Source organism: Odontesthes bonariensis, chromosome 23 (genome assembly GCF_027942865.1).
Source record: "Odontesthes bonariensis isolate fOdoBon6 chromosome 23, fOdoBon6.hap1, whole genome shotgun sequence".
NCBI lineage: Eukaryota > Metazoa > Chordata > Actinopteri > Atheriniformes > Atherinopsidae > Odontesthes > Odontesthes bonariensis.
In genome coordinates this window covers 18,301,335-18,326,397 of record NC_134528.1, presented here as the reverse complement: position 1 = coordinate 18,326,397, position 25,063 = coordinate 18,301,335, and the positions used below count along the sequence as shown (strand labels likewise).

The following is a 25,063-nucleotide window of genomic DNA, read 5'->3' as shown; positions in this document are numbered from 1 at the left end:
GCAGAGACTTTGACCAAAAATGTTAACAGTTTTTGGCAAAGGGAGGTTATACGTGATCACATATTAAGGTGATATTAAGTTAACTTTAGTCAGAAAGGCGAGTGTTGGACAACATAATTTAAAAAACAGTGAACATTTAGAATTAAATAAGATGCAACAATGAAGAGTAAGTAAAGACGGATAGCCAGAGGACTTGGATGCTTTTATGTCAGTGTCTTTGAATTCTCAACAGTCACTGTACTGTTAAAAAAGCCACACTGACAGAAAAGGTGAAACTCATGTCATTGAGACATTTGAGATATTATATACCATTTTGTAATTTTTTTGTCAAATAATTTCATTAGCATTCATTAACAGATAAACTGTAACTTGCAATCCTCATCCAACACTTGGAAAATGTGCTATTTGTCTTGTTGAAGAGAGTTAGATGACAGGTTGCACAACACTTCCTCGCCTGAGAGCCTTTCAGTGAAAAGTACATAGAAAGCTACTGCAAGCAGCCAGTCACGGAAGAAAATTGGTAAACACTTGTGTGGCTATGTCCAAAAGAAACAAAACCCAACCGCCACCTCTCGCTAAATGAGATGTTGTACATTGTTTGTTTGCCAAAATATTTCTTGTTTATGTTCTTTCACTTCTTGAAGATTTATTACGATTGTCACGTCAGGCAATCAGCCAAAGTTACTGTGCCAAGCACAGATATACAACATATCAATCCGGTACATAATCACCACCACAACGTCTCTTTCTTATAGTTTTGCTCTAAACAAGTTGGTGTCTAATGTTCCTCAAGTTATGCTAAACTAATCCAACTGTCTGCTGGCTTTACTTTTATATTTACCATACAGAAAGAAACAAAACATCAGTCTCAAAACTGATTTTTAAAAAGACTCACTTTGGACCCACTATTCACAACACTACTCCATAAATCTTGAGTGCTTGTTTCCTTTTCTTAAACATTACAGAAAAGAGTAAAAGAAGACATTATGCTAAGTAAGGCAATTAAAATAATATCAATTCAGTAGCTTAACTTTAATTATCTGTACATAATTTCAATTGTGTAAACAGTTGCTGTGGAAAAGCTACCAAAATAAAGCTAATAAGCTATTTGCCCAACATTTGACTATACTTTTGCTATCGTAGCCAAGGTCCCTTATAAAAGTTTAGGGAGTCATTTAAAATGACTGGTAATGATGGGCTTTATTACAGGAGAGGAATCACTCAAATGTTAACAGATGTTAAAGGTATACTGTGCAGAATATCCATAAAAAAAACAACTAATGGACTCATGCTGTGTAGATATGTAGGAATGACAGCTCAAAGCTGTGAGGACCAAAATAATTAGTGATCAGTTCTAGTAGCTGTTATACATATAATACGAGCCCCATCAGCAGAAAGTGGGCTTTCATATAAATTCTAACACAAAAATAAAACAGGTCGTGGACTACAAATGCTGCGAAACTGTAAAACATATGTTATCTATCTGATTTCCTCAACCTCCCGCTCACTTTCATGTTAATGTTCGGACATTTCTTTTTTCTAAGCTTGATGTATTTAAAAAAAAAAAAAAAAAAAAAAGTAATTTTGTATTAAATATGGTATGTATGAATAAACTTGCATTGCCTGGGTTTCCATTGGGTTTAGTTGCATCTACAATCACTAACAAGTTAAAACAAACAAAGTATCCCTTTAAGTAATAATACCAGCAGTGAACAATATACATCTCCATTCACACTCAAAAAAGGAAGCCTGGCACCTGGTTGGAAGTGAGGCCCACTTTTCCCAGACCCTGGAAAAAAAAAAAACAAGGGGGGGGGGATTTGGGGTAGGGGGCACATTCCCAGACTGTTTCCCAATTCCATCTGGTTATTATGTGGCCCAATTTGTACGGAATTCTGCTCTTAATGAAGAGCTGTTTTCTGTATAAATTCATATCAAGGCAGCACTGTTTGTGTAGAGACACTGCTAGATTTCTTGGCTCTGCTTTGATGGACTGAAGAGCCCAACATCAGAACTGACCCTTGCTCCCAGAGAATTGTACAAAGAAGACATGCAGGCTGTTCTGAAAGAACAATGCCATGCCGGATACCAAAAGGAAATTTGAAAACTAAGTTCATGCTTAGCGTCCTCTTAGTGGGAACGATGTGGTTAACCCCTGCTTTAACTGGAAAAGCAACACACAGCAATGTGTCATCAACTGGTTAATTATTTTTGCATATTTATGCACATATGTGCGTGAACAACCAAACTGCCTCCCCAAGTTCCATGTTTAGGAAAGAGAAAACCAACCCCAGTGAGTTGTGTGTGGGGGAGGCACTGTGATTATGATCAAACATGTCAAACACACACACAGCTGTGAGCACTTGTGTCCATTAACACCTTGTAGGGGAACATGAAAGCGATGGATCACATTTTCTCCTCAGCTGAAGTACAGGCGCCCTCCTCGTGGCATCCTCTCGATTTACTGCTGCGCAACTAGATCAGCCAACAAACTCCATAGTAAGACAAGATACGTTCAAGTGTGAAGAATGTAAAGAAAGCTTCTAGACTTGAACCTTTAAATGATTTAGCAGGTGTAGCTGTGATGGCTTTCACACCAGCCAGACACTTTGTGACGGACAAAGGAGAATTAGAGGCCGGCACGATTAATGGCTCAGTATCTGACAGGAAAAGGAAAACTTGAATGAAAATGGCAGCAGAACAGAGGTCAAGAAACACATTATTATATGAGAGCCGAGGAGAAGAGTTATGAAAAATGTGTGGGGTTTCTACGGTCTTCTCCCTGAATGCAGTTAGTCAGCTCATAGCCACAGCTGCTCAAAGATCCTGGAATGTTTATGGGTTTGTTTTGAAGTGCTTGTGCACACACAAACTGATACCCCACCTTCCATCAACCTGCCACCCCCCCTCTCAACTAAATTGGGCTCAGTGGGATAACCAAACTCTGTTGAAGGCCATTTTTCAATTCATTAAACACATCAAAGTCTCACCGTTGCTCTGCAAAAAACACAAACACTAACTTATCTGTGGGAAGACGAACAAACAAACAAACAAGAAATCTCTGGTATTCCAGGGAAAATAGTTGCTTCATATGTCAGAGTCCAACATAAGGATGCATCGGGCTGGTTTCTCATGTTGTTGTAGAAATCAAATAAACACAAGCTGCTTGTCAAACTTAGGGATGCTGAAACAAAGAAAGAAAGGATGGAGGGAGAGGAGGGGCAGCCTCTCGAACGATTATAGGATATGGCAAAATAGTAAAAAAAAAAACACTATCTCCTATCATCTTTTCCCAAGCTCTTTTCCTTGACCTTGATGGAAATGCCATGGGGTCAAGCAATAACAGGTAGGAAAAATTCAAAAGAACTTAGGAGAAGACAAACAAAGTATATATTACTTTATTATCGAGGTTCGTAATAAAAAAGAGAAGATTTATCACTATCCTGTTCTAATATTTATCCACATGAATCCCATTTAGTACAGACGGATGAAAATAATCGAGTCATTACGAAAGTTGCACTCAAAAGGTATTGTGGAGGCAATTATCTTTTTTCTCTCATAAAGGATGGTCCAGTGTATTCTAATCTAAAGGAGATCTTCAGGAGGTATTGGAGCTTCTTTCATCAGCATTTGGACAACTAAAATAGTTCTTATCATGGCTGTGGCTCAGATACCCCCGGTGTCAACATCTTGTCATCAAACTTACACTGCCAAATGGGGAAAAAAAAAAATCTCTTCCTCTTCAAAGTTTGCACAAATATCAGGTTTTCATCTGTCAGAGCTTCAGGGCAGGGTTTATTTAAAGACAGGCAGACAGAGTGGAAAAACAACACAATTCTATTTCAGCTATCATAACAGGTGCCTCAACATGTAAATGTGCTCTGAACAAGCTCACTGGCTGATCTGTCAAGTGTGTTATGACAAATTGGCCCTTAAAGACTGTGCTCAACAAATAAAACGCAAGTCTGTTTGTGGAGTGCACCGCTTCTCTTCCCCCCTCCATATGTCAGGGATAAATCTAACCTCATTTTTCCTCCAGCTTGAACAAATCCAAGCCGGTAAGCACAGCCAAATGATTTTGGATGCCCGTGCAAAACCCAAATCCCATGGCTAAAATTGGTTTGAAAATTGGAGGGCTCATACCACCACCTTTCCCCTCTTGGCCCAGACCGTGGTCCAGACCTGCTGCTGCCCCCCCTTGGGTGCTCTCTCCGCCTGGCCAAACAGGCTCTGCTATGTGGGCTACTGCCAGGATGTGAATGTATGTGTGTCAGTGTGTACGCTGTGTGTGTGTTTGGGCTGGGTTCCACCTGGCTGCTCCAGCCACCTGCTCAGGGCACTGAGGGGGAACACCCGGTTAATTAGCTCCTCATTATGGCCATGGCAGTGTGGATACAGGCGTGCACACTCACACACACACACACACATACACACACACACACACACACACACACATACATAAACATCCACCCATCAAAGGCTTGTACAAGAGGTAGTAACCTCTCACAAAACAATAAGGACCAAGTGATTTAATACACAAAAAGGGTGAATGGAGTCTTAAACAGATGTAAGCTCTGCTGGTTCCGTAAGCTCTAAAGAGCTGTGGACAACTAGACAAAGATTTAAGAACGCTGAAAAGAGGACTAACAAGAAACTACAATTCTCTAGCCCTGCTGTGTTCATTTAGACTGTGCTTCTGTCTCTTTGTAACAAAGTCATTTTAGTTCCATTCGCTCCTTCCTCTTCATCCATATAGACGTATCTCTCCCATCTAGCTTTCACACCACATCTCAACCCTCCCCTTTCTGCTGGTTTCTGTGGTTAGCCTCATGCCGTGGGCTTAAGAGCAGGCTCTTGGGAGCCCTTTTGAACTTAGAGTCCCTTTAATTCCTCTCCCAACCCTCCTCCGCTCTCCTTCTCTCTCTCCTCTTACTTTCACAAGACCCCCATCTCAAATACTCTTACTGGTCACTTCCAGCTCTCTTTGCTTGTTTCCGTTCCTCAGCCCACTCTCTCTTGTCGGCGGTTTCGGCCATCTTCCCTTTTTCTTTCTGCACGGCATCAGGCAGGCAAAAATATTTAACAAGATTAAGCTGGAAGGTTGCCTGGTTGGGGGGCCTGGTGTCAGTGGAGAGTCGAGTCCTCAGCTCTGCTCCCTCTCACTGGTCCACTTCTCTTCTCCACATCTAAACATTGTTATCTCTGCCCTGCCATTGCCTTCCCTTTCTGTCTGTCTCACTTACTCTTTTTCTCCAAAGGCAAAATCCTACAGTCAGGGGAAGAAGCAGAGGATGTTGTGCAATCAAAATATCATGGGAGATCAGAATAAACCAAGGTAAACTGTAACCGTTCTACTTTTGCTTTTATTCTTGGCATATACAATCATGAGGTCCACTCAGGGCAATGCATGAGATGCCTAAGCAAGTTTTGAAATGGGAAGTGACAGATGGAACATACTGTGTAAATTAACTCCCTTGGCTCGACATAACAGCAAAAATGGTTGAGAATTATGGCTCTAACCCCTTTTAAAAGCTCATTTGAAGCAGTAAAGGTGACGTTAAAATTGTGGGCTGAAAAGCAGAGATGGGTTGGCTCTTAGAACTGGTGTATAGGGATATGCTAAAAGAGTAAGCAGTACAGGTATGAGCCTGAATATCACCCAGGGGCTCTAGTATAGTCTTATTTAGTCTTCTATCATATCTCATCCATTCCAGGCAGTCTTGAGAATAAAATGTTGCCATTTAACCAAAACCTTTTCTCAGAGAAGAACCAGGTGTTACTCCTACTTTGTCAGATGGTGGCACTGTGTAGAATGCTGTTGTATTTTAAATTAAACCATTTTCCTAACACTACTCAACTTTTTTTTGGTGTCCGAACATAAACGTATGGATGAGTGTTAAAAAAAAGTAACACACGAACAAAAACTGTTTCACAAAGGACTGAGACAAGCACCGTGATGTCAAAAAGAAAGGCAGTGAAAACTTCCGACTAGAATTAAAGTTCTGCATCTTATTTTACCACCACTTATCAAAACCTTATTATGCAGATTTCATTACCTGTTGAAAAGACTTGCTTTGAGGTTGATAAATATGCACCCAGATTATTCATCCCACTTCAAGGTTAAGTTAAACTGCACTTCTCACAGAAGCAATCCATCTGCATGCAGGAACTGGTGCAAACGTTTGCTGTATTCTGTAACTATGTGCATATTCTCTGTTTGCATGAATTCATTCAAACCAAGCTGATGATCACACAGAAATACTTGAAATAAGTACAACCTCTTTAACACCACATTATGTGGTAGCTGAACATAATGTGCTGAAATTAGGAATTGGCCCCACAGAAACTGGAGCAATATTCCAATTGAACACCAATTAACAGCTTTTTTTGTGGTGCACATATGAATTCCTTCATTCAGTTGACGCAGTACGGAAACCCACAGCTGCAGGGAGGGAAGGTGGTAGAATAACACAAATGCAGTATTATAAATAAGCATACCCTGCATGGATTTCTGAATGTAAATATTGTTATTTTCTTGGGTTGCTTCTTGTTAACGTTTGGCCAAGTTTAGGCATGTTACTTTTACCTTTATTTTCTTTCGATCTGGCTTTGGTTAAGTTTGCATCAAAACTACTTGGGGTTAGGATTATTTACTTAAAACTTCCTTAAACTACTTGGAAAGATTAAACGTTGTTTTTGCTCTCATATGAATGAAGTACATTTAAAAAAAGAAAACTCTACTTAGTCACATTGGTGACCAAGCAGGAAAAGTCGGTTGTACTCTGTGGTACTGGCATCAATTTCTTACAAATTTAAAACCACGCTCATTTAACATAATTCTTTGAGAGCAGTTTGTTGAAGGCACAATGACACTGTCCACCAAAGACAAAAATAAGAAGTGTTAGAGACTGTTCTGTCCTAGTAGTATCGGAATCTGGCGACCACCATCAATACCGGTGGGCAGCCAGAATCCACAAATTTTCTTATGCAATACAGCACAGAGGATTGCAACACTGTAAATTAAATTGTTACCTAAACACAAATAATTCAGTAGCCAGAGAAAAAGGTGGATTTCAGCATAAAGGGGGAAAATACATTTGATAAGAAGTAGCTGACAGGGAAATATCCACGCAAAGAGTTAATCTTTGACAAGAGTCAGTTACACACTGACAGAGAGGAAGAGAATGCCGGTGGTGACAAGCACCTCAGGAGGTGATTGCTACCATCTGTGGGAGAGAGTCAGTGTGGGCCTGGGAGAGCACGGTGGGCACACACTGCAGCTTCTCCAGTTTGCTTTGGCACTAGGATGAAAAACTACATCGCAGCACTAGATTATGAGTCTCTGACACATGCACAAATGCACAGAGATACATATGCATACACAAAAAGAAGCTCACACACACACACACACACACACAAACTGACGTGCCCACTGGCAGCCAAAGAGCATTTTTCAAAGATCCAGCATTTGAATCCCACTGATACTGTTATTTGACACTTTGCTGTCCTGACCATTTGTTTCACTGGGTTCCTTTCTTGCCAGATTGCCTTCTAAGAACAAGAAATGCATCCATCTCTAAATGACCGAAAACCCTGCTGTCCTGCATCAAATCCTTAAAACACAAACAAAAACAAATCTAATTCAAATCATGTTTGTTGGCCTCAACATGCTGTAGCTCTTTTGTGTCACACCAACTACTCCATAGACACGATTCTTTTTTTTTTGGTGCAGTGTAATTATGTGAAAGCACCGGAGGTTTCTTTCTCAAGAATCACTTTCTTTCGCTCAGCAAACCCCTTCAACATAAACACACACACACACACATACATGTACACACACAAACATCTCCTGTTCATTTCAGAGTCGCTCTGTAAGTAATTGAGTGCTGGTTCCCTGTTAGCCTCTAGCGACAGGCATCTGAGGTGGGAGGGGAAAGTGAAAAAGAGAACATGGCATATACATGCTGTAATATCAAGGCAAGTCTGGCATTTTTACAGCATCTTTTCATATTATAATGCCCTCTAGAGACAGATATTAACATTTCAACTGAATATCATTATGCTGTGTGTTGCATAGTGGAATTTTCCAGGTTCTAACAGTCTCTGGTCATGTTAGCTTTGTTTTACCCAAAACCAAATAACATTATGTTGTAAGAACAAGAGCACATAGATTCTGCTCCTCTCCGTACTAAGATTGAGAAACTATAAAATCTATTGCTGCTCATGTTACCCAAGTCATTCAACCTCACAAAGTGCCGTGGTGCCGAATGTGGTGTGTTTAAGAATGAGGTCATTTCTCAATCGCAAGGCCTAAAAAATGTCTTGATGAATCTGCTCTATGGTTGGAACATGGGCTTGACCTTTGCTTGCCCTTGAGATGCGGTGGGGGGGTGGGGTCTATTTTGAAATTCTAATCAGCATCAAATGACCATCTGCCCCTTGCCAGCAAGTAAAATGTAGCGAGAGATTTGAAAAAAAGAATAATTTGCTCTTCTGTGGTCTACAGATTTTCCAGCTCTGGCCTGCAGATCTGAGAGCTTCATCTGAGCCATGTTCCTGAGCACGTGTTCCTGGCTGGCCCCTTCCTCTAACACACACGTTTGCTGTATCACAATGCTTTCCCTAGGAAAACCATCTGTCAATGTCTTCTGTAATTCCAGCTAATAGTTTCCAAAAAAAAAAAAAAAAAAAAAAAAAAAAGAGGCTGAGCCCACCAAAAGCCCCCTTAAAATGCATGACCACACTTGCAATTTCAAAACCTGTCTGTTTTGCTGGTTGTTCTTATGCTGTAAATCTCACATTTGAATGCAGCTGCTGTTTTATTAATGTGGCAGACGTGATCTAATAGCATATATTACATAACAGGCAATAACTTTAGAGGTAGTAACTGTATATTGTGCAGGTTTGTACAGGTGATGACATGATCAGATGTATGTGGAGACTCTACCGTAAATAGTTATTTGGTTGACTGATTTGATTTTTAAAGAAACTACCATTCTTGTGCAAAAACAGAACACCATATCACTCATTTCTCAAGATGTCTAATTTCCTATTCAAAATATTCAGCACCACACCCAAACACTGCAGCAGAGCAGGAACAGGCAGCTCCACTACCAGCCACAACTCACCTGTATTTTTGGCTGTTTAAACAGTCTTCACATGACCTTTGAATTTCAAGCAATGAATGCATACCAGTGTGCCTGGTGCAACACTGGGAGCAGACCTGGCTTGGCTGGTCCATTAGGGATGGATGGTGTCTGGCCTCGAGCTCGTAGTGTCCCAGAGCAGTGCTCTGGACTTCCTGTGGTTCGAGTACAAATGAGGGAGAGGAAGGGCTGCAGAACAGAATGGCTTGGTGGCGCAGCCAAGCAGGGCCAAGATGGCTACAGACGCCGCCAAGAGCAGAGAGCTACTACAGCACCGTAAATTATCATCTGCTCAGGATGTCACATTGTCATTGACTCCACAAGAGGCCTCTTCATCTTATACAGTGACTTTGGCAGACTCTATTATGATATGATAGAGTATCTCCCATTTTTAAGTCAACTTAAAGTATTTACATTACAACGTCAGCCATGCCAACAGAAAGCCAATACTCCATCACAACCCGAAACCTAATAGCTCTTATCCATCTATTTCCTCATTCTGTCCTGTGGCTCAAACTCGAGCCAGATAAATCACAGCTTTTTCCATCATGTCTACCTCAATGCAAACAGACACGGTCCTTTACAAGGCTGCCCTCCCTGACTACTTCAGCATGGATTTGTAAACCAATGTCTTGAGGCAGGATTCATGGAGAGGAAGGCGGCAGATGGGCTGGTGCGATCATGGCTCGTGTCTGGACACAGTGCATTAGCTTGCCAAGAGACTAGACAACAATCTCGGCGCAGGGCATGTCAAACATTCAGGAAAACTTAAGGACAATCAACCTAACCAGTCAAACACAGCGCTCTTGTTGTGTAGGTTAAAAATTAGGATAAAAAAATTAAAACTGCAATACCTAAAAAATATTTTAAAAGATACCTAAACCACATCAATTTTAAAAGAACTGACTGACTCAGTGACAAGTGTGAAACAAAAGCCTTCTCTGTATTTGTAATTACCCACATACCAACTCCCAGTCAGCTTTATTTGTCACCACAGAACAAAAGATCATAGCCCTCACACTCTCCCTCCAACCCAAACACCCTGAGGACTTTGGGGGGACTCCTCGCCTCTGTAACTTGCCACTCTTACTCACTTTTCCCGTCAACATACCCAAACCCCCCTTGCCACAGTGGCATGCCTCAGGGCGAACACTGAAGACCCCATTTGTGGACTATGTCAGGAAGAAAAACAATCTGAGAAATTAAACAAGTGTTTGGTGCCTTTTCAAAAAAGGACTAGAGTACGCACTGTGGAGGCTTTTTAAAGCTCTCCTGCTACTTTAAGGATATTTTGGATGCAGCTCTACCGGAATGAGCTGTAAAGAGGCTTTTGGAACATGAAATTGGGGACAGCTGGGACTGACTTTTTGGCATGCTTGAATGTATGATCAGGTATGGCGTGCAACTAGCAACGAGCATTAACTACACTGTATCAACACTGAGATTAAGTCATTTTGTATTGTGCAGCCAGCGCAGCCAGGTTGTTTAGTCAAAAAATCCTGGATGGAAGTGACATATCAATCCCCCAGAGAAAAGATTTATGGGAAGCGGGCGTAACACTTCACAAACAGCTAAGGGACATTTGAAAGAGGGCGTATGCAAAAGTATGAGGAACAAAACACTGAGGGATTGACAGGATATTGTTATAGAGGAGGTTAGGTATAAGTATGTGTGTGTGTGTGTGTGTGTGTGTGTGTGTGTGTGTGTTTGCGTGTATCTGTGGGCTGAGTAATTGAGGGTTTCAGAGATGCATCAAAAGCCAAAGGTTAGCATGGGAGGCTTCAGAGAACCTAGTGAGGGAAGGAAGCATTTGTTGGCCATTCTAATGCTAAAATAGCCATATGCGCCTTTGGCTCTGTCACTTTCGGTCTCCTTTAAACAGATCTGGCACTGTTCAGTGCTAAATATGATCTCAGGCCAGCTCACTGGGCAATTACAACATGTTAGAAAAATATAGACTGTTTTTAAATGTTCTACTAGTGTGTTTTTCTCTCTGGGTGTAATTTCATTTCATTACAGGGAAAGGTTAAAATGGGGACAGCGGTTTCAAATATGGTTTTATTTACCTACATTAACAAATTTTTATGACAAGAAAAATTTACCCGAATTAAGTTCCACCAATGTCTATTTATACTAACAGTAAAAATGACCAAAGAAACATCAAACATATGAAATAAGAAAAGATTCATATATATCCAAAATGTTTGCAGTCATTAAATTGATATATGTACTAAATAGCACTTCAAAAACCTGTTATCATGGAAGACCTAAATCCAAAACAAAAATGGCTACAGAAACTGCAGTTATCTTTTTAGGCAAGCTTTCAGAACAAGTCTGGATGACTTTTAGTGAGCATGTCTTCAAGTAAAGGAAAACGCTGCCAAATGACATTCTTGGATGACTTGGCTGTAGCAGTGTGCCAATGAGTCAAGATGTTGTCATCCACTGTTTAGACTTGCTTGTGCAGAAGAGTTTTTTTTCATAATACAGAAAACAAGATTCTGTTGAGAGCAGTAGTCATTGAACAGTAAATGCAAGAGGCTAATGCGAGTGGAAGGCAGCATATAGACTTGTGTTTTCAGAGGTGTTGCCAAAGTTGCCTGCTAAATCCCTGCTTGGTACCACAACTCTTCACCTGAAAAAACACAAAACGAATCGGTATATGCTGGCAACACTATCAATTCCCCTTATGTCAGTCAACACCACTCTTTTTTTTCTGCCTCATTTTCTCTTTTCTTTGCTGTGACTAAGAATCACAAAGAATGTGAATGTTTTATCTTTGATATTTGAGCAACAGAGGGACTATCCTCTGTTCTGGTCCAGAAAGATAAGAAATGGCATGAAGGTTAGACTTTTGTCGCTTCAGTTGCATAAATAGATCATTAAAAGCACATAAAGAATGACAGAATGACAGAAAGAAAGACTTACGCAGACACTCGTTGGCCTCGCGAGCATTGGCCCTCTGCCACGGTCGGTCATAGTGAAAGGGCTTGCAGCGGTCACATTCAGGTCCTTCTGTGTTGTGTTTGCAGTCACACACCAGTTTGCCTTCCTTGTCTTTCAGACAGCGGGAAGCATGACCATTGCATTTACACCTCCCGCCCACCTGGAAGTCTCCCACTGCATAGAAATATGTTGGCAGTGTGGATGTTATTGCCATAGCGTCGTCATCCCTCCCTCCGCTGTTGCTTCCAGCCCCCAGTACAAACTCCCGGGGTAGCTGGGGCCGGCTGAAGACTATGCGGATATCTGTAACAGTCACCCAGTCTTGAAGGACTGGGCTGTTGTCAAAGTCTTTACCAGAGGGTCGTCCATCCAGCGTGCTGAAAGCAATGAGCCCTCCAGAAAGTGGGTAGAGGTCAGTGTGGCCATCTGTGCATAGAGCCTCTTGTTCATTCTGTTTGGTAATGGTTGCTTTGTTAGGTCTATTGTACATACGTCGACACTGCGAGGAGTAGAACTGGTAGGGCATCCAGGTTTTGCCGTAGTCCATACTTTTGTATATGGCCAGGGAGTCAGGACGTGGTGAGCAGAACTGCAGGCTGACATAAGTGATCTCAAACTTTTTACCCAGTGAAAGGGTGAGGGTCACATTGTATGGTGAGGTGTTCAGATTCTCTGATTGCCAGCAGGTGAGGTTTTGGGCCGAGTTGAGGTCAGTGAGGTAGGAAGCTGGGTGGGCACGGCGGGGGTCAGCTGCATCACAGATTTGGCATGCGCGTACAGAAGGCCGCTCATCACCCCGCTCCACCACACTGCAGGAGCGGGACGGAGGCCGGCCACAGACACTGGACACCATCACCTCCTTGCCGAAGGCCGCATTGATGAACTCAGGAATGCAGCGGCGGGCTACCCCTGTATCATCATAGCAAGGATCTAGAGGGGTCTGCTGACCTGCGAAGGGATTGGTGGCACTGTGGGCAGAGGCTGAGCAAACCAGAAGGGACAGGCCCAGCAGGCATCTCCAAGGTTCCCTCATCCTGCTCAAAAGGCCTGTGTTTGAATGTGAGTGTGCACTTAGTCAAAGCTGAGACTTTGTGTGTAACCAGAAAAAACTGTGTGCAAGAACTAGTGTATGGGTGTATGTGTTTTAAAAGAGATGTTTCTGTGTGTCTAACTTTCTCCTGTGTGTATAATTGTGAGTCAGTGGAAGGAGAGTGTCTGAGCTCAGTGACCCTGCACTTCAGACTGACCAGAGTCTTTCCTGTAAGAGAGAGAAATACACAGAAAGGTCAATGTCATAGACATATTTTTACCATAACAGGATATAAGATGGAAAGTGACACTGATCCATTGCATAAAAACAAAGCTATGCATCCTTAAAACCAAATCATAGTTGACCTTATAAAGGAAATGAAGTAGGATCTTTACACAATACGATTCCAAGTGAATGTTTTCATTGACTAAAAGCCTGTCAAAGGATCAGACAGCTAGATGAGGGGCCCAAGAAAAAAGATGTGACCATTTAAAGAGAGACATTAGTGACTGGAAGTAACTGCATCCTGAATTTCAATGCCATCCTCTCATTCAATACTTCTATTCAGGTCAAAGCTGGCTAAGCCTTCTGGTTATGCTTGAAAAAGCATAGCAGAAGTTACCCCATAATCACTGGTGGTGCTGCACAGCATTGAATCGCGTGTCACCCCGGTCAAACCTTTGTCGAAAGAGCTAGTGCTGAAAAAAAGGAAACTAAAGGACATGGCTGTAACCCTGCTCTTTGTCAGATTTTTTCATTTTACAGAGTATCAACCATTGAAACACCTTTGTTGCACAATAAAGTAAGCACCATTACGGTAATTTACTAAACCACAAACCTCGCCGAAAGTGACAGCTATTTGAGCATTACTTTCCATACAAGAGAACCGAGGGTATACAATTCTATTCAGGCCTTTTTAAATCTCTGAGTCCAGATAGGTATCTGGATCGCATCATTTATATGCTCACAGTTAGACGAGAGGCCACTTGGTCCCAAAAAGAGAAAGACTGAGGGGTGCAGTGAGTTAAAAGCCTTGAAGAAAAGAAAGAAACAGAAAGAGATGTATATCGCCAGAGGCTTTTCCTTTCTTAATCCCCCTTTACGTCCCTGGGTGTCACATCTAGATGAACCCCATTTCACTGCAGCTGAGGGGTTAAGAAGGCACCCCAATCCTCTTTACTAGGTATTTATTAAATTACAATGAGTGACACCCATCTCCTCCTACCCTCACATTCCCTTCTAAACTACAGCATCCCTCTTCATCTTGGTAGAACAAAAGGTTCCCTCTGTATCCACTTCAGTCAAGAGGGTAAAGCAGATGGACGGCTTTAAGGCAAGATGGGGGGGAGCAAAAAAAAAGTTTTGTTCTTTTCTTGTGTGAAAAGTCCAAAGCCGGCAAACCTAGAAAAAAAAAAAAGAACCAAGTGGCCAGTTAAATAGGACCACTCTTCTGTGCTCAAGTGCTTAAGCCCAGCCATTTGGCCCATTCTCAAGCACAGACTGGGTGTTAAAGGAAAAAAGTGAGAGGGAATTACATAGAGCAGAGAGGCAGTGTAGAGGAACAAATACAACTGCATCCTACTGCAGAACCAGATTTGTTTAGCAAGTACACATCATTATAGAATCTTATTAGATTTCTTTGACTTCACTGAGCTTTAGCTGGGATAACTACGTCATGTGACACCTGAGCTCTGAAGTAGACAGTGGATGCCAAGTCCTAGATAATTATTGATAAAACAGACCTTCAATCAGTTCTGATCTTGATTATGACTTCAGCCAAAACCATGTCTTAGTAGTTGTTCAGGAAAGCTTACTTTGACAAGGAAATTATCTTATCTCCAAGTCTAGACTTGACCTCAGCGATTGTCCTGCTAGTTATATAATGGAATTACAGTTTGGGATGCATATTCATCCAGGCCTGTAGTGAACTCTGCATGAGTTTTATAAACTTAATGTGAGAGTAATTATCACCAAGCACAAGGTTAGGCATACAAATATTTTGTTTTTCGTCTTATAGTTCACTTACTGGACTTTTAAGGAAGACCAAAAAACAGGGCAATTTCTATAACTGAGGGCACTAAAGTAGGCATGCATATAGCCAATATAATCTATACGAGTATTTAAAGATTTATAATACCTACAATGATTGAAGAGTATGAGCCTGCTTATGAATGATTTAAGTAAGAGATCTTGCCAGGACATGTAAAGTATTTGATCAATGACATGAGTCTGAGGAGAGAGGAGGTTAAAGTGGGCACGCAGATGGGAGTTTATCAGCCAAAGCACTCCATCAAATGACTGGCTGGGGCTCGCTGGCCTGACACCCACTGGGTAGGTCATGGAGAAACGGCTGATGGAATTAGCAACTCATTAGCTTCCATGTGCAGCCACCACCAACAGCATGTCCATCTGAGTACATTTACGGTGAGGGGATTCAGAGATGAGGGATAGAAAGGAACTGGAACAGATGAAGAAAGAGAGTGAGGGATTTACTCAACCTCACGATCCGATGGGCATATTGTTGAGGTGGGTAAAGAAAGTTTTGAAACAAACAAGAATAGCGTTAACACAGATCAGAGGGAAGGGGACAAAGAAACAAAGAGTTATGGTGGGTAAGAGTGAAAAGGAGGACACACAAGGGGGAAAGAAACAGTAAGGGGCATGACAGTGATAAAGCAGAAATGACCTGAGGGAGGGCGAGCGAGGACAGAGACAAATTGGAGCAGTGGGAGAGAGAGAGAGAGGGAAAGTGACTGAGATAGAGGAAGCTATGTGAAGGGCATAAAAAATTAGAGAGGGAGAAACAGAAGGGAGACAGATTAAGGGTGGAGGACTGCACTGGTCTGTGTCGGGACTCAGGATGACTAAATATGGTGTGGTCCATGCTACTGAGCTTGCAGGAATACTCTTCCAGGGTCTGGTGCTGTGAGGTGGATCTGGAAGATGAGCATGTAGGTTAAACAAAAAGAGGACTGTGAAAGGACTGTTTAATTATTGTAATTTAATTATGTCTGACTTCCTAAATAGACGCTAGCCTTGCAGCAAGTGTTAAAAGCTCTGAGATAATCCAAAAAAAACAACTTAAAACTCAGTCCCCAGCAGTGGAAAAAAATAAACTTAAAGATGCAACCTAGTTCCACATCTTTTTATATGGATCTCAAAGATATACCGGGATGTCAGCATTAAAATGTCACAGGTTTACCCTTAAAATACTAAAAAAATCTGATTCAGCAAAAGATTATGCTATCAACAAGCCACAAGTTCCCCACAGTGAGGGAAGAAATCATCTTTCATTAAATGTGGTTGAAGTAGCAACAGCTGCAGGCCAGTGTCTCTCCAAGGAAGATGATGAATACCACACAGAAATGTTGGATTAGTTTGCAACTTTTATTGTTCCAAAAGACAAAAAAAAAAAAGCAAAAGCCTGACCTTTGAGGAAGAACTCTTCCTTGCCAACAGTTAAATGAAAAGATCAATACCAGTCTCATGTCTATAAAGTGAACATGAATCACCAGCCAGTTAGCTTAGCACAAAAATTTTGATATAGGAGAAACATCGAACTGCAAGTTCAGATACGCTGCAAGTTGGAAGGTGTGTGGTACTTTTTGTACCTAATGTTGTTGAAGTTACATCACTGGATGTAGGTGTAGTTGACACATAGCTGTATTGGGGCCTCTGCCTTCAGTGATTACCAAGAGCAAAGCCATTAGAGGATCCATCATCTCAAAATACAGGAAATCAAGGACATCTCAGGCAGAGCAGATCTGTTGCAAAGTTTTATTAGTGGGTCCTCTCTGACTCCAACATGAGAGCATGAGAAAGTAGCATTGCCCAGAGAACCTGTTTTTCTTTTTACTTGCCAATCATTCTAATATTTTTGGAATAAAAATAAATTACAATGTCTGACGCTCTTGTGAAGCAACAATTTGAGAGCAGCATTTACAAGAGGACCTGTGTTCTGTTGACTAGTCAGTGCTATCAATGAGCAATTTAGAAATTATGAATCGGGGCCAATTTTAGTTAAATGCTGATTGGTGCCGACTATGCAGTTGATAGTTACATTTTTTCATGGCTGCACAATTTGCCAGAACACCAGCTGGGTTTATGTTTAGCCAAGCATCACCCTTGCCTTTATGCCAAACACTGCTTTTTCCTCACATGCTTATGACGTCCCTACACCTGCTGCTGCCATCTGCGTGTCCAGCTGATCATCATGAAGGTTGATTGCTGGATGATTTTGATGAATATTCTGTGGAAATTCGAGAAAGGTGAGGTTGGAGAAAGAAAAGGGGCCGCTTTGTGCCAAGTCTGCACCACACTGCCAATTTTGTCCTTGCCCTTTCACAATTAATGTCCCAATGAAAATATGTGAACAACACTGCACAGCACAACATGATGAAAGTAGCTTCAGTGCATCAGGGCTGCTTCACAAAAACTCCAAACTACCTCCTCTAACGACAGGTACTTCACAAAATCCCTTCACAAACCATTCTATATCCTACACCTTTAAGGTTGGTCTAACCTGCCCCACAGACTTTCAACCATCTGATACCACTTTTGGCAGTTCAACCATTTCCAAATACACAGCTGCTCTGAATGTTGTGACAATACAAACCTACATAGAAACTACAGCATTCCTCTGTGGATTAATGGCAATGAATCTGCTCTTGTGCTAACGTGCTACAATCCCCAGCGGCTAACCTACAACACTTAAATAATTTACCCATTGGTAATAGAGGCCCAGTATGCCAGAGAGGGGGGAAATTATGGGGAAGTCCCTAGTATTAGAAGTTGTGTTTTACCACAAAGACCACTCAGGCTATTTGGCAATTGGAAGATTCAATGGTTTTAATCAACCAGTGACAGCCCAATTAGTGAAGGGAGATGTTGGGAGGGGGAGGGAAATTAGATTAAAAAGAGGTGGGTGAGTAATAGCGGGATCAACCCTGAGAGACAGGAAGACAGAGTGAGAGAAAAAGAGAAACAGGAAGATGACAGGGTGGTCTGGTAGTTTCAGCAGAAACATTCCAGGGAACGTTTTTTCAGCTTCTCCCTGTCACCGGGAGATCATCCCATGTTGAGTTGTCTCTCTTTCAAGCGTGGGCGCCTCTGTCAGAGTTCACAGATTAGGAAAACAGAAGTCGCTGAGAGGCTTTATTTGGCTTGGGTGTAGAGGAGGGCGCCGGGGGGAGGTGAGGATAGGAGGGGGACAGCTGAGCCACTTTGTATCCCAAGTAGGAGTCTATCACTCTGGTCTCGAGAGTTGGCGAGGTGGACACACTCTGGGAACTGGGAGTGAATGAACATCTTCTGGGTTTCCCGTCTCAGATAACAGCAAGCTGGGGACACCCTGCTATACCTCCAGCCTGCTTTACAGTAAGTCCGAGAGGGTTTATAGCCAACTGCCCAAAGCCGAGATTTGTTTTTAGTGGACCAACAGTAGGGAAAACTTCATTCTTATCATTATTATGGAGGAATCCCCCTATACACAGATGGTTTGATGCAGTTTCTGATACTTTTCAACTAAATGATTTTGCGTCTCGGTTTTTCATTTAAATTCATCAAGAGAACCCAAGTTGACAGGTCGGTTTCCTTTCACCTTCTGTCACAAAACTGAATATAAATAATCTATGCGTCATTCACAAGAAAAAAAGAAAATCTCAAAAAAGCTATCATTATGATGCTCGCTTCAACCTTATCCTTTCTGTTAAATTAAACACAGACACACACACACACGCATGCAAACACACACGGACACACACTTGATAGGAAACTAAGCCTGTCCAGATGAATCAACATGACTGACAGGCTTCAGGTAACCTGGGTGTGATATTGGTGACCTGAATTCCACTTGAGGATGTGTGTCTCCCAGGTGGTGATGAGGATCCCACTGTTTGTGTGAGTGTGTGTGAACGGATGGTGGACGTGGGGGTGTCGGATACTCTGAGTTTTTCACTGGCATTCATTAAGGACCGAGGAGGAGGAGGGAGGCTCGAGGGCAGGAAGGGGTCAACCCACACAGCTGAGGGCGTCATTAGCAAGGGGATCACTGACAAATTTTTAAAACCTACCCAGAGGGTGTGAGTGCGTGAGTGTGTGTGCGCACTCTTGGGAGGTTTAATGTGAAAATACCCAGCCCCATTCAAAAGGAGTGCTCTCTATTACTTTTCTAGTTACTATAATACATCTCGGTTTGAAGACACCTGTGTGGATTAAATCAAAGCAGGGAACACATTTGAGGGATATATTGTCTACCTCCATCTGACAGAAAGACACACAACAGAGAGTAAGACTGAACGCCCAGCAGAGGAATGTAGCAGCTTCTGTGGCCAAGCCCACATGGCTGGCCCCGACTCAGACAGCAGTTCTTTGAGTCAACAGAACCTGATCCAGAACCAAACCGAAGGAGAGACGCCAGACAGAGCAAGGTGGAATATGAGGTCAGGCCAGTTCTCACAGATTCTGACAGGAAGTTGTGTTAAGCTGGCACTATCTGTTTTATCCACAAGTAGACTTTAGCACAAAAGTAAGGGGAAAATGCTGATAGGAGAGGTTGTGGTATTTTTTTTCAGTTAAAGGAGGGTTCAGTGAGGTCAGTGTTTTTGGTGAGAAAACTTGAGGTGTGGGGATGGGAAAGAAATGAGTGTGCAGGCAGTTTTAAACCCCGGTGACTCACCAGTCGCAGGGTTGAACAGGGTTAACGTCTAAGATAAAGTAAGACTTATTTTACTTGTTTTCACATATCCGTCTCCAATATCCAAGGTAAAACCTTTAAATTAATGTAAAAAACCCTAAAACATTAAAAAGTAATGTAGCTGGGTTTACAACAGCTTTGTATGCAGGTAAACCACAAAAACAAGAAAGTGATTTTTTTTTTATTCTAACCAGAGACATGATAGATTTATATACTTGCGATCCAATAATAAAAAAAAAAAACTTTAAAAAAATCTTATGCTACAGCATATCAACAGGTTTTCCAAAATAAAAGCAGGGTTTTAAAGCAACCATGACATTCCCAAGAATGAACAGTCTGATGAACTGTTGCAAAGTAAAAAAAAAAAGACCAATGTGAGTTGGATTTTTAACTGTCAGGAAGATGAATTTGGGAGAGAAGAGACCGGAGTCTGAAAATTTATAGCCGCCCATGTTTAGCTGTGATCCGCTTTCAAATACAAGAAATATTTCCCATACATGTGCTGTCAAGATGCGCCTGAGAAAGGGGTGACACCCACAGACCTGCAATGATTGACAGAGCCACAGATTTGCTATAAAAGTCTGTCATGAGAAAACTATCATGCAGCTGGGTTATAGAGATAGTAAAGCCACGCAAGAGATGCTGAAAGGTTAAACCTCCCAAACTGTACTGTTTTCAGCACATGTAGATGGAGTCGGGGCTCCCTGATTGAACATTTGGACACGGGCACAGCCCAGACAGCGGCTTCAGGGGCAGGTGAGGTGTTCCTGGATATGAGAGGAAGTAGCTTGTTTAGTGGGGTGGATGGATTTAAGGAAAAGAGAGGCGAATGCTCCTTCAAAGCCTTTTGAAGGTTGGCTGCGGTAGGCAAAGCCGTGGTTTTCCCCAAAAAAAAAAAAAAACTAACAGAAAAAAACAGTCTTTTTTTTCCATTGCACAAGCGCAACCTCTACCCCACAGCTGAAAGCACGGACCCACTTTGAACTCACAGGGGGAGAAAACCACAAATCATTTTATTAAGTGCTTGCGAGGTTGCATACATTACATTAAACACACACATTGATGGACAAACACAGACTCTCTAGTAGTTTCAGTATTTACAGCTAATGTCTGTCTTCATTCGCACATGAAGAAACACTATAAAGGATGCCTCTGCTTGGGATTCAGGCAACTTCCTTTCGCCTCTTTCTTTTTAACTCTCCTCTCAGTCTTCATCTTTGCTCATTCTACCTTCGGGGCAATGTTACAGCACAACAGGGGACCTTTGCCTAAAAGGTCAGAGGTCAGGGTGTAAATGCCCTAATCGTCTGTCTCTTGGACTCATGTTAGCAGGCTAAAATGCCAGGAGAGAGCCTCTTCTAATTGTTGGATGTCTGCTCCTTAAACAGTGGTTGTTTTGCCCTTAGTTCTTACCTACTATTTAGCCATGAGGAAGATGAGCAATGAGCTATCTCGTTGCCTACATTTGATAGGCCCAGGTGCATTATTTCATTGTTTACAGACAGAAGGCAAACAGAAGTTCCTTTGGGGATAAATTTTTTTTTTTAAAAACGCACAAAAAGACAAATTGGACCATCCTTCTCACCTGAGACCGCAAGCTTTTCCATCATTGCAGATGTAATAATCTATTCACACCAGATAAGACAAACTGATAGGTACTTAATGGGTACACACACACACACGCACACACACATACACGTGTGTGGACCTCACACGCACATCTCTCTGCATCTGGATAAAATGTGTGGCTAACAAACGCAGGCCTGGCAGGGGGCAGGAAGTGACAGGATAGAGCATGTGGATTTTTGCCCCTGGACCCTCTTCCCACACCAAGAGACATCTTGGGTGTCACGCTGACGAATGATGGGTATTTTAACCAAACAGGTAGGCACACACACACCTAATTTGTCACTAAGAGAAAACACATATCCACTTAAGTCAGTAGTAAGACAGCGTTTCAACAACTTGTTTCACCTCTAAAGTGGAAGTGAATGTGAGGCCATTCTTTTAACACCTCATTTATTTAAAGGCCTACAGATAATTACAAGTGTAAATAACCTGGGAAGGATATAACATAAAATTAGTTTTCTGTCATTCAAGGAAAATCAAATCTGTGTATTTGTATAAATATGTGTACTCTGTAATTAGAGCCTGAAATGGTAGCTCTTGACGGCTGTAATATGAAGTCATGATTCCGATCTGTTCCTCTGCTCTCAGCAGACCTACCTTTTTTAATTGGTTTGTTTCATTTATTCAAAATGACAAATGCCTAAATCAAGGAGCGGATGACGTTACACCCAACAAAAACAGGAGAGTAGGGACTGACAGAGAGAGCCAAATCTAGCATTACTTTGCCCCGTCAAACTGCTGAAGCCACAGAAGAAAAAATATTGGAAGTGTTGACTTTACTCGTCAGGTGGATGGAGCCAAGAGTCCTGAGGAATGCTGCTTTTCAAGGCTGCAGAAGACAGTCTGCTTGTGTTAATACAGCCTTCTCCATCCACTGGCCTTTCTCTCAGGTTCCTAAATACCAAACATAAGTGCACACACAAACACTTGGAGAAGTGGATCAAATTTGCACCATGTTGCTTTAGATTAGCTTCCACATCATGAATATTTTGCTACTTCTGGCTCTACGTCCCTCACTTTGTTACCAATCAAAGCAGGTTTCTATGCAATTAAATGATGATGATTAATTTGCATAAACAGAGAAGCTGTGGGTGCTCTCAAGATGAATGCCAAGTCACCGGACACATTCAGCGCTCCCGATTTATCCGGTTCAAACTTAACCTTTCACATTCTTTATAACCGTGATAAGCTCTGAAGATTCAAAGAACTTAATTCTGCATGGACTAATTCCTGCCATTTGTATTGAGAGCAAGAAGTAGGTCAAATGACTGACACTAATTCAGTGTGCAATAGGGGCATACTTTAAGTCTATTGAAGCACTTAAGATAAGCAATCAGTATATGAGACTTGCTTTCACTCTCAGGCTTGTAGCTGCATGAGAGCAGGGGTACTAGATGAGTTTAGGGAGGGTGGAGCTCATCATTATTGGCAGGGTTATTGTTTCCTGTCACACCTTGCCAACAATGGATTTTAATGCCAGATCAAGTTCATCATCACTTAAGGGCAACACAAACACCGTCTGCAAATAGGTTTCAGTGAAGATCAGTTCCGACTTTTAGTGGCCTTATTCAACGTCCTGGATTCTCTTGACAGGTTGTTTTGGATCATTAGCAGTATTGATTTTTAATCTCACACGTGTTTTTCAATGTGCACGTGGTCATTTGAAAATATTAGAGGCAGCATTCAGGGCAAGTGCAGAAACGTAGCAAATTGTAATGGAGAAGCTGTTCCAAGCGTCTATTAAAACTCACGGGCTCTTTGTGTCGTTTCTTTGCGGAAACCCACGAGCTCAGGTGTAAACCGAAGACGCTGACACCTGTCTGTGGTGTCCGGCGCACAAATCCAGCGTGCCCCGGTGATTCAGCAGCCAAAAACATCCTAAACGCACGACCTGAGTCTCTAAGAAGGCAATGACAGTCTTTATCTCAAACAAAAAACTGGCAATGGACATTCTGACACCTTGAGCACCGCGATTCACTTTCCTCTCCATTGAGAAAACAAGTAGTGCGTAAAATTAAAATCTGTCTGCAAAAACAATAACGCCAGAAGGGTATTAATTAAAAAAGACACAATGACCCGTAAATCAACTTACCCCAGAGTCAAGTCTTCTTTGTCTCAATTTTTTTTTTAAATAAAACGTCCCCTATAAGAGATCCACACCAATTAGACTTCAGGTTCTTTTTGTCGTATGAGAACCGTCCTCTCCAAGCGCAGAAGTATTTCGTCTGTTTCACATTCACCTCTTTAAAAATATTTAGGGATAACAGAAACGCGACATAGTCAGGCGAGAGGATACCGAGAGGAGTTGGACCACTGGACCCATCCGCGCCGGACGCTCAAACCAACTGAAAGCTTTCCAGTACATCCATATGTAAAATGAGCCGGGGTGGGCTACTCCCCATTAAAATCAATCCCAGATTTTCCAAACCATGTGCGCAAGGCGGATAGAGTGCGCGCACGGGGGAGAGAGAGAGAGAGGGGGGGGGGGGGGGGGGGGGGGGGGGGGGGGGGGGGCAGAGAGAGAGGTCTGAAAATTCCTAAGTCCTGGTGTGTTTGCTTACGTTTCAGTTTACCTGTAATTTGGTGATGCCTATAATTTTGTTCCGCAGCCAAAATTATACGATAACAAAAATAAACTCTTATTCACTTTTGGCAACTCCCGACTCCCTCCTCACACACAGACACACACCACCGGTTGCACTTTTACAACAAAAACCTCCGCAGTTTTACGGACTCATTGTTACTGTGCTGACTGCTCCAAATGCTGCATACTCACAGGCAGCCATATGGAGGTCGTAATGAGCACACAAAGGTTGAACCTGTTGAAACAGAGAAGCCTTAACTGGGCTCCGGGGCCCACAGAAACAAGAGGCAGATGCAGAGTGTTATAACGTATTAATCCCAATAAATTCCAGCACATGTTGGATTTATTGGCGTGCGTCAAGGACGAACAGTGGTAAAAGTTTGAAAATGTAGAAACAAAAATAGCATCACACTGAATACGCAGAGTTACTTGCTCGCTGGTAAATGCTGAGGATGGTCTTGAGATTCGTTTTGGCCGAGAAAACGTGGCGCTGCGCCCGCGGCCACGACGGGCATTACATTAACTCATTAGCTGCACTCATATGGCTTTAGACCCCTCTCGCTTAATGTGCCGTGTGTGGTTTGTTATGATGAGTGTGTGCAGTTTTATGCAGCTCGTCAGGGTAGTGAGTGCATAAAAGCGCACCGGTGAGCGCACTGGATTACAGCTTCCAATAGTATAAATAAACTGAATTAATACTGACGTGTGTAACTTCACTTCTATTGGAACAAAAGAGCCAAAGAACATGCGTGGAGACTTTTGTCGCAGGCATTAATGTGTTTATTGCTTTGGCTGTCTCAGTAAATCACGACTGACCACTAATTAATTTAGTAAATGCGTACAGAACATGTTACATAGGTAAAACCAGCCCAGCAGAACCGCGTAAACGGCCACAATCGACTTTATAATTCCCGTTAATGTACAGGTGACAGCTCGCGCGTTGCTCTCTGTGTTATTGCAGGTGCAGTTAACCTGCCTGACCGCGTGCCTACCGGCTCATTATTCGAGCACAGAGTTCGATCAAATTCCGAGCA

The 25,063-nt window shown here is 42.2% G+C and overlaps 1 protein-coding gene across 2 annotated transcripts in view; it reads right to left on the bottom strand.

Moving 5' to 3' along the window:
- The window catches only part of ntn2 (netrin 2), a 43,591-nt gene that overhangs the window by 17,482 nt on the left and 1,046 nt on the right, over positions 1-25,063 (bottom strand). The window contains exons 1-2 of one of the 2 annotated variants that reach the window (XM_075457792.1): positions 23,538-23,812; positions 12,075-13,350 (exon numbers count right to left, since the gene is read on the bottom strand). In XM_075457792.1, the coding sequence (XP_075313907.1) occupies positions 12,075-13,125 (1,051 nt within the window). In that variant the 5' untranslated portion in view covers positions 13,126-13,350; positions 23,538-23,812. Of the gene's footprint in view, positions 1-12,074; positions 13,351-23,537; positions 23,813-25,063 lie in introns of those variants that run through there. The other variant, XM_075457793.1, reaches the window with a different exon arrangement.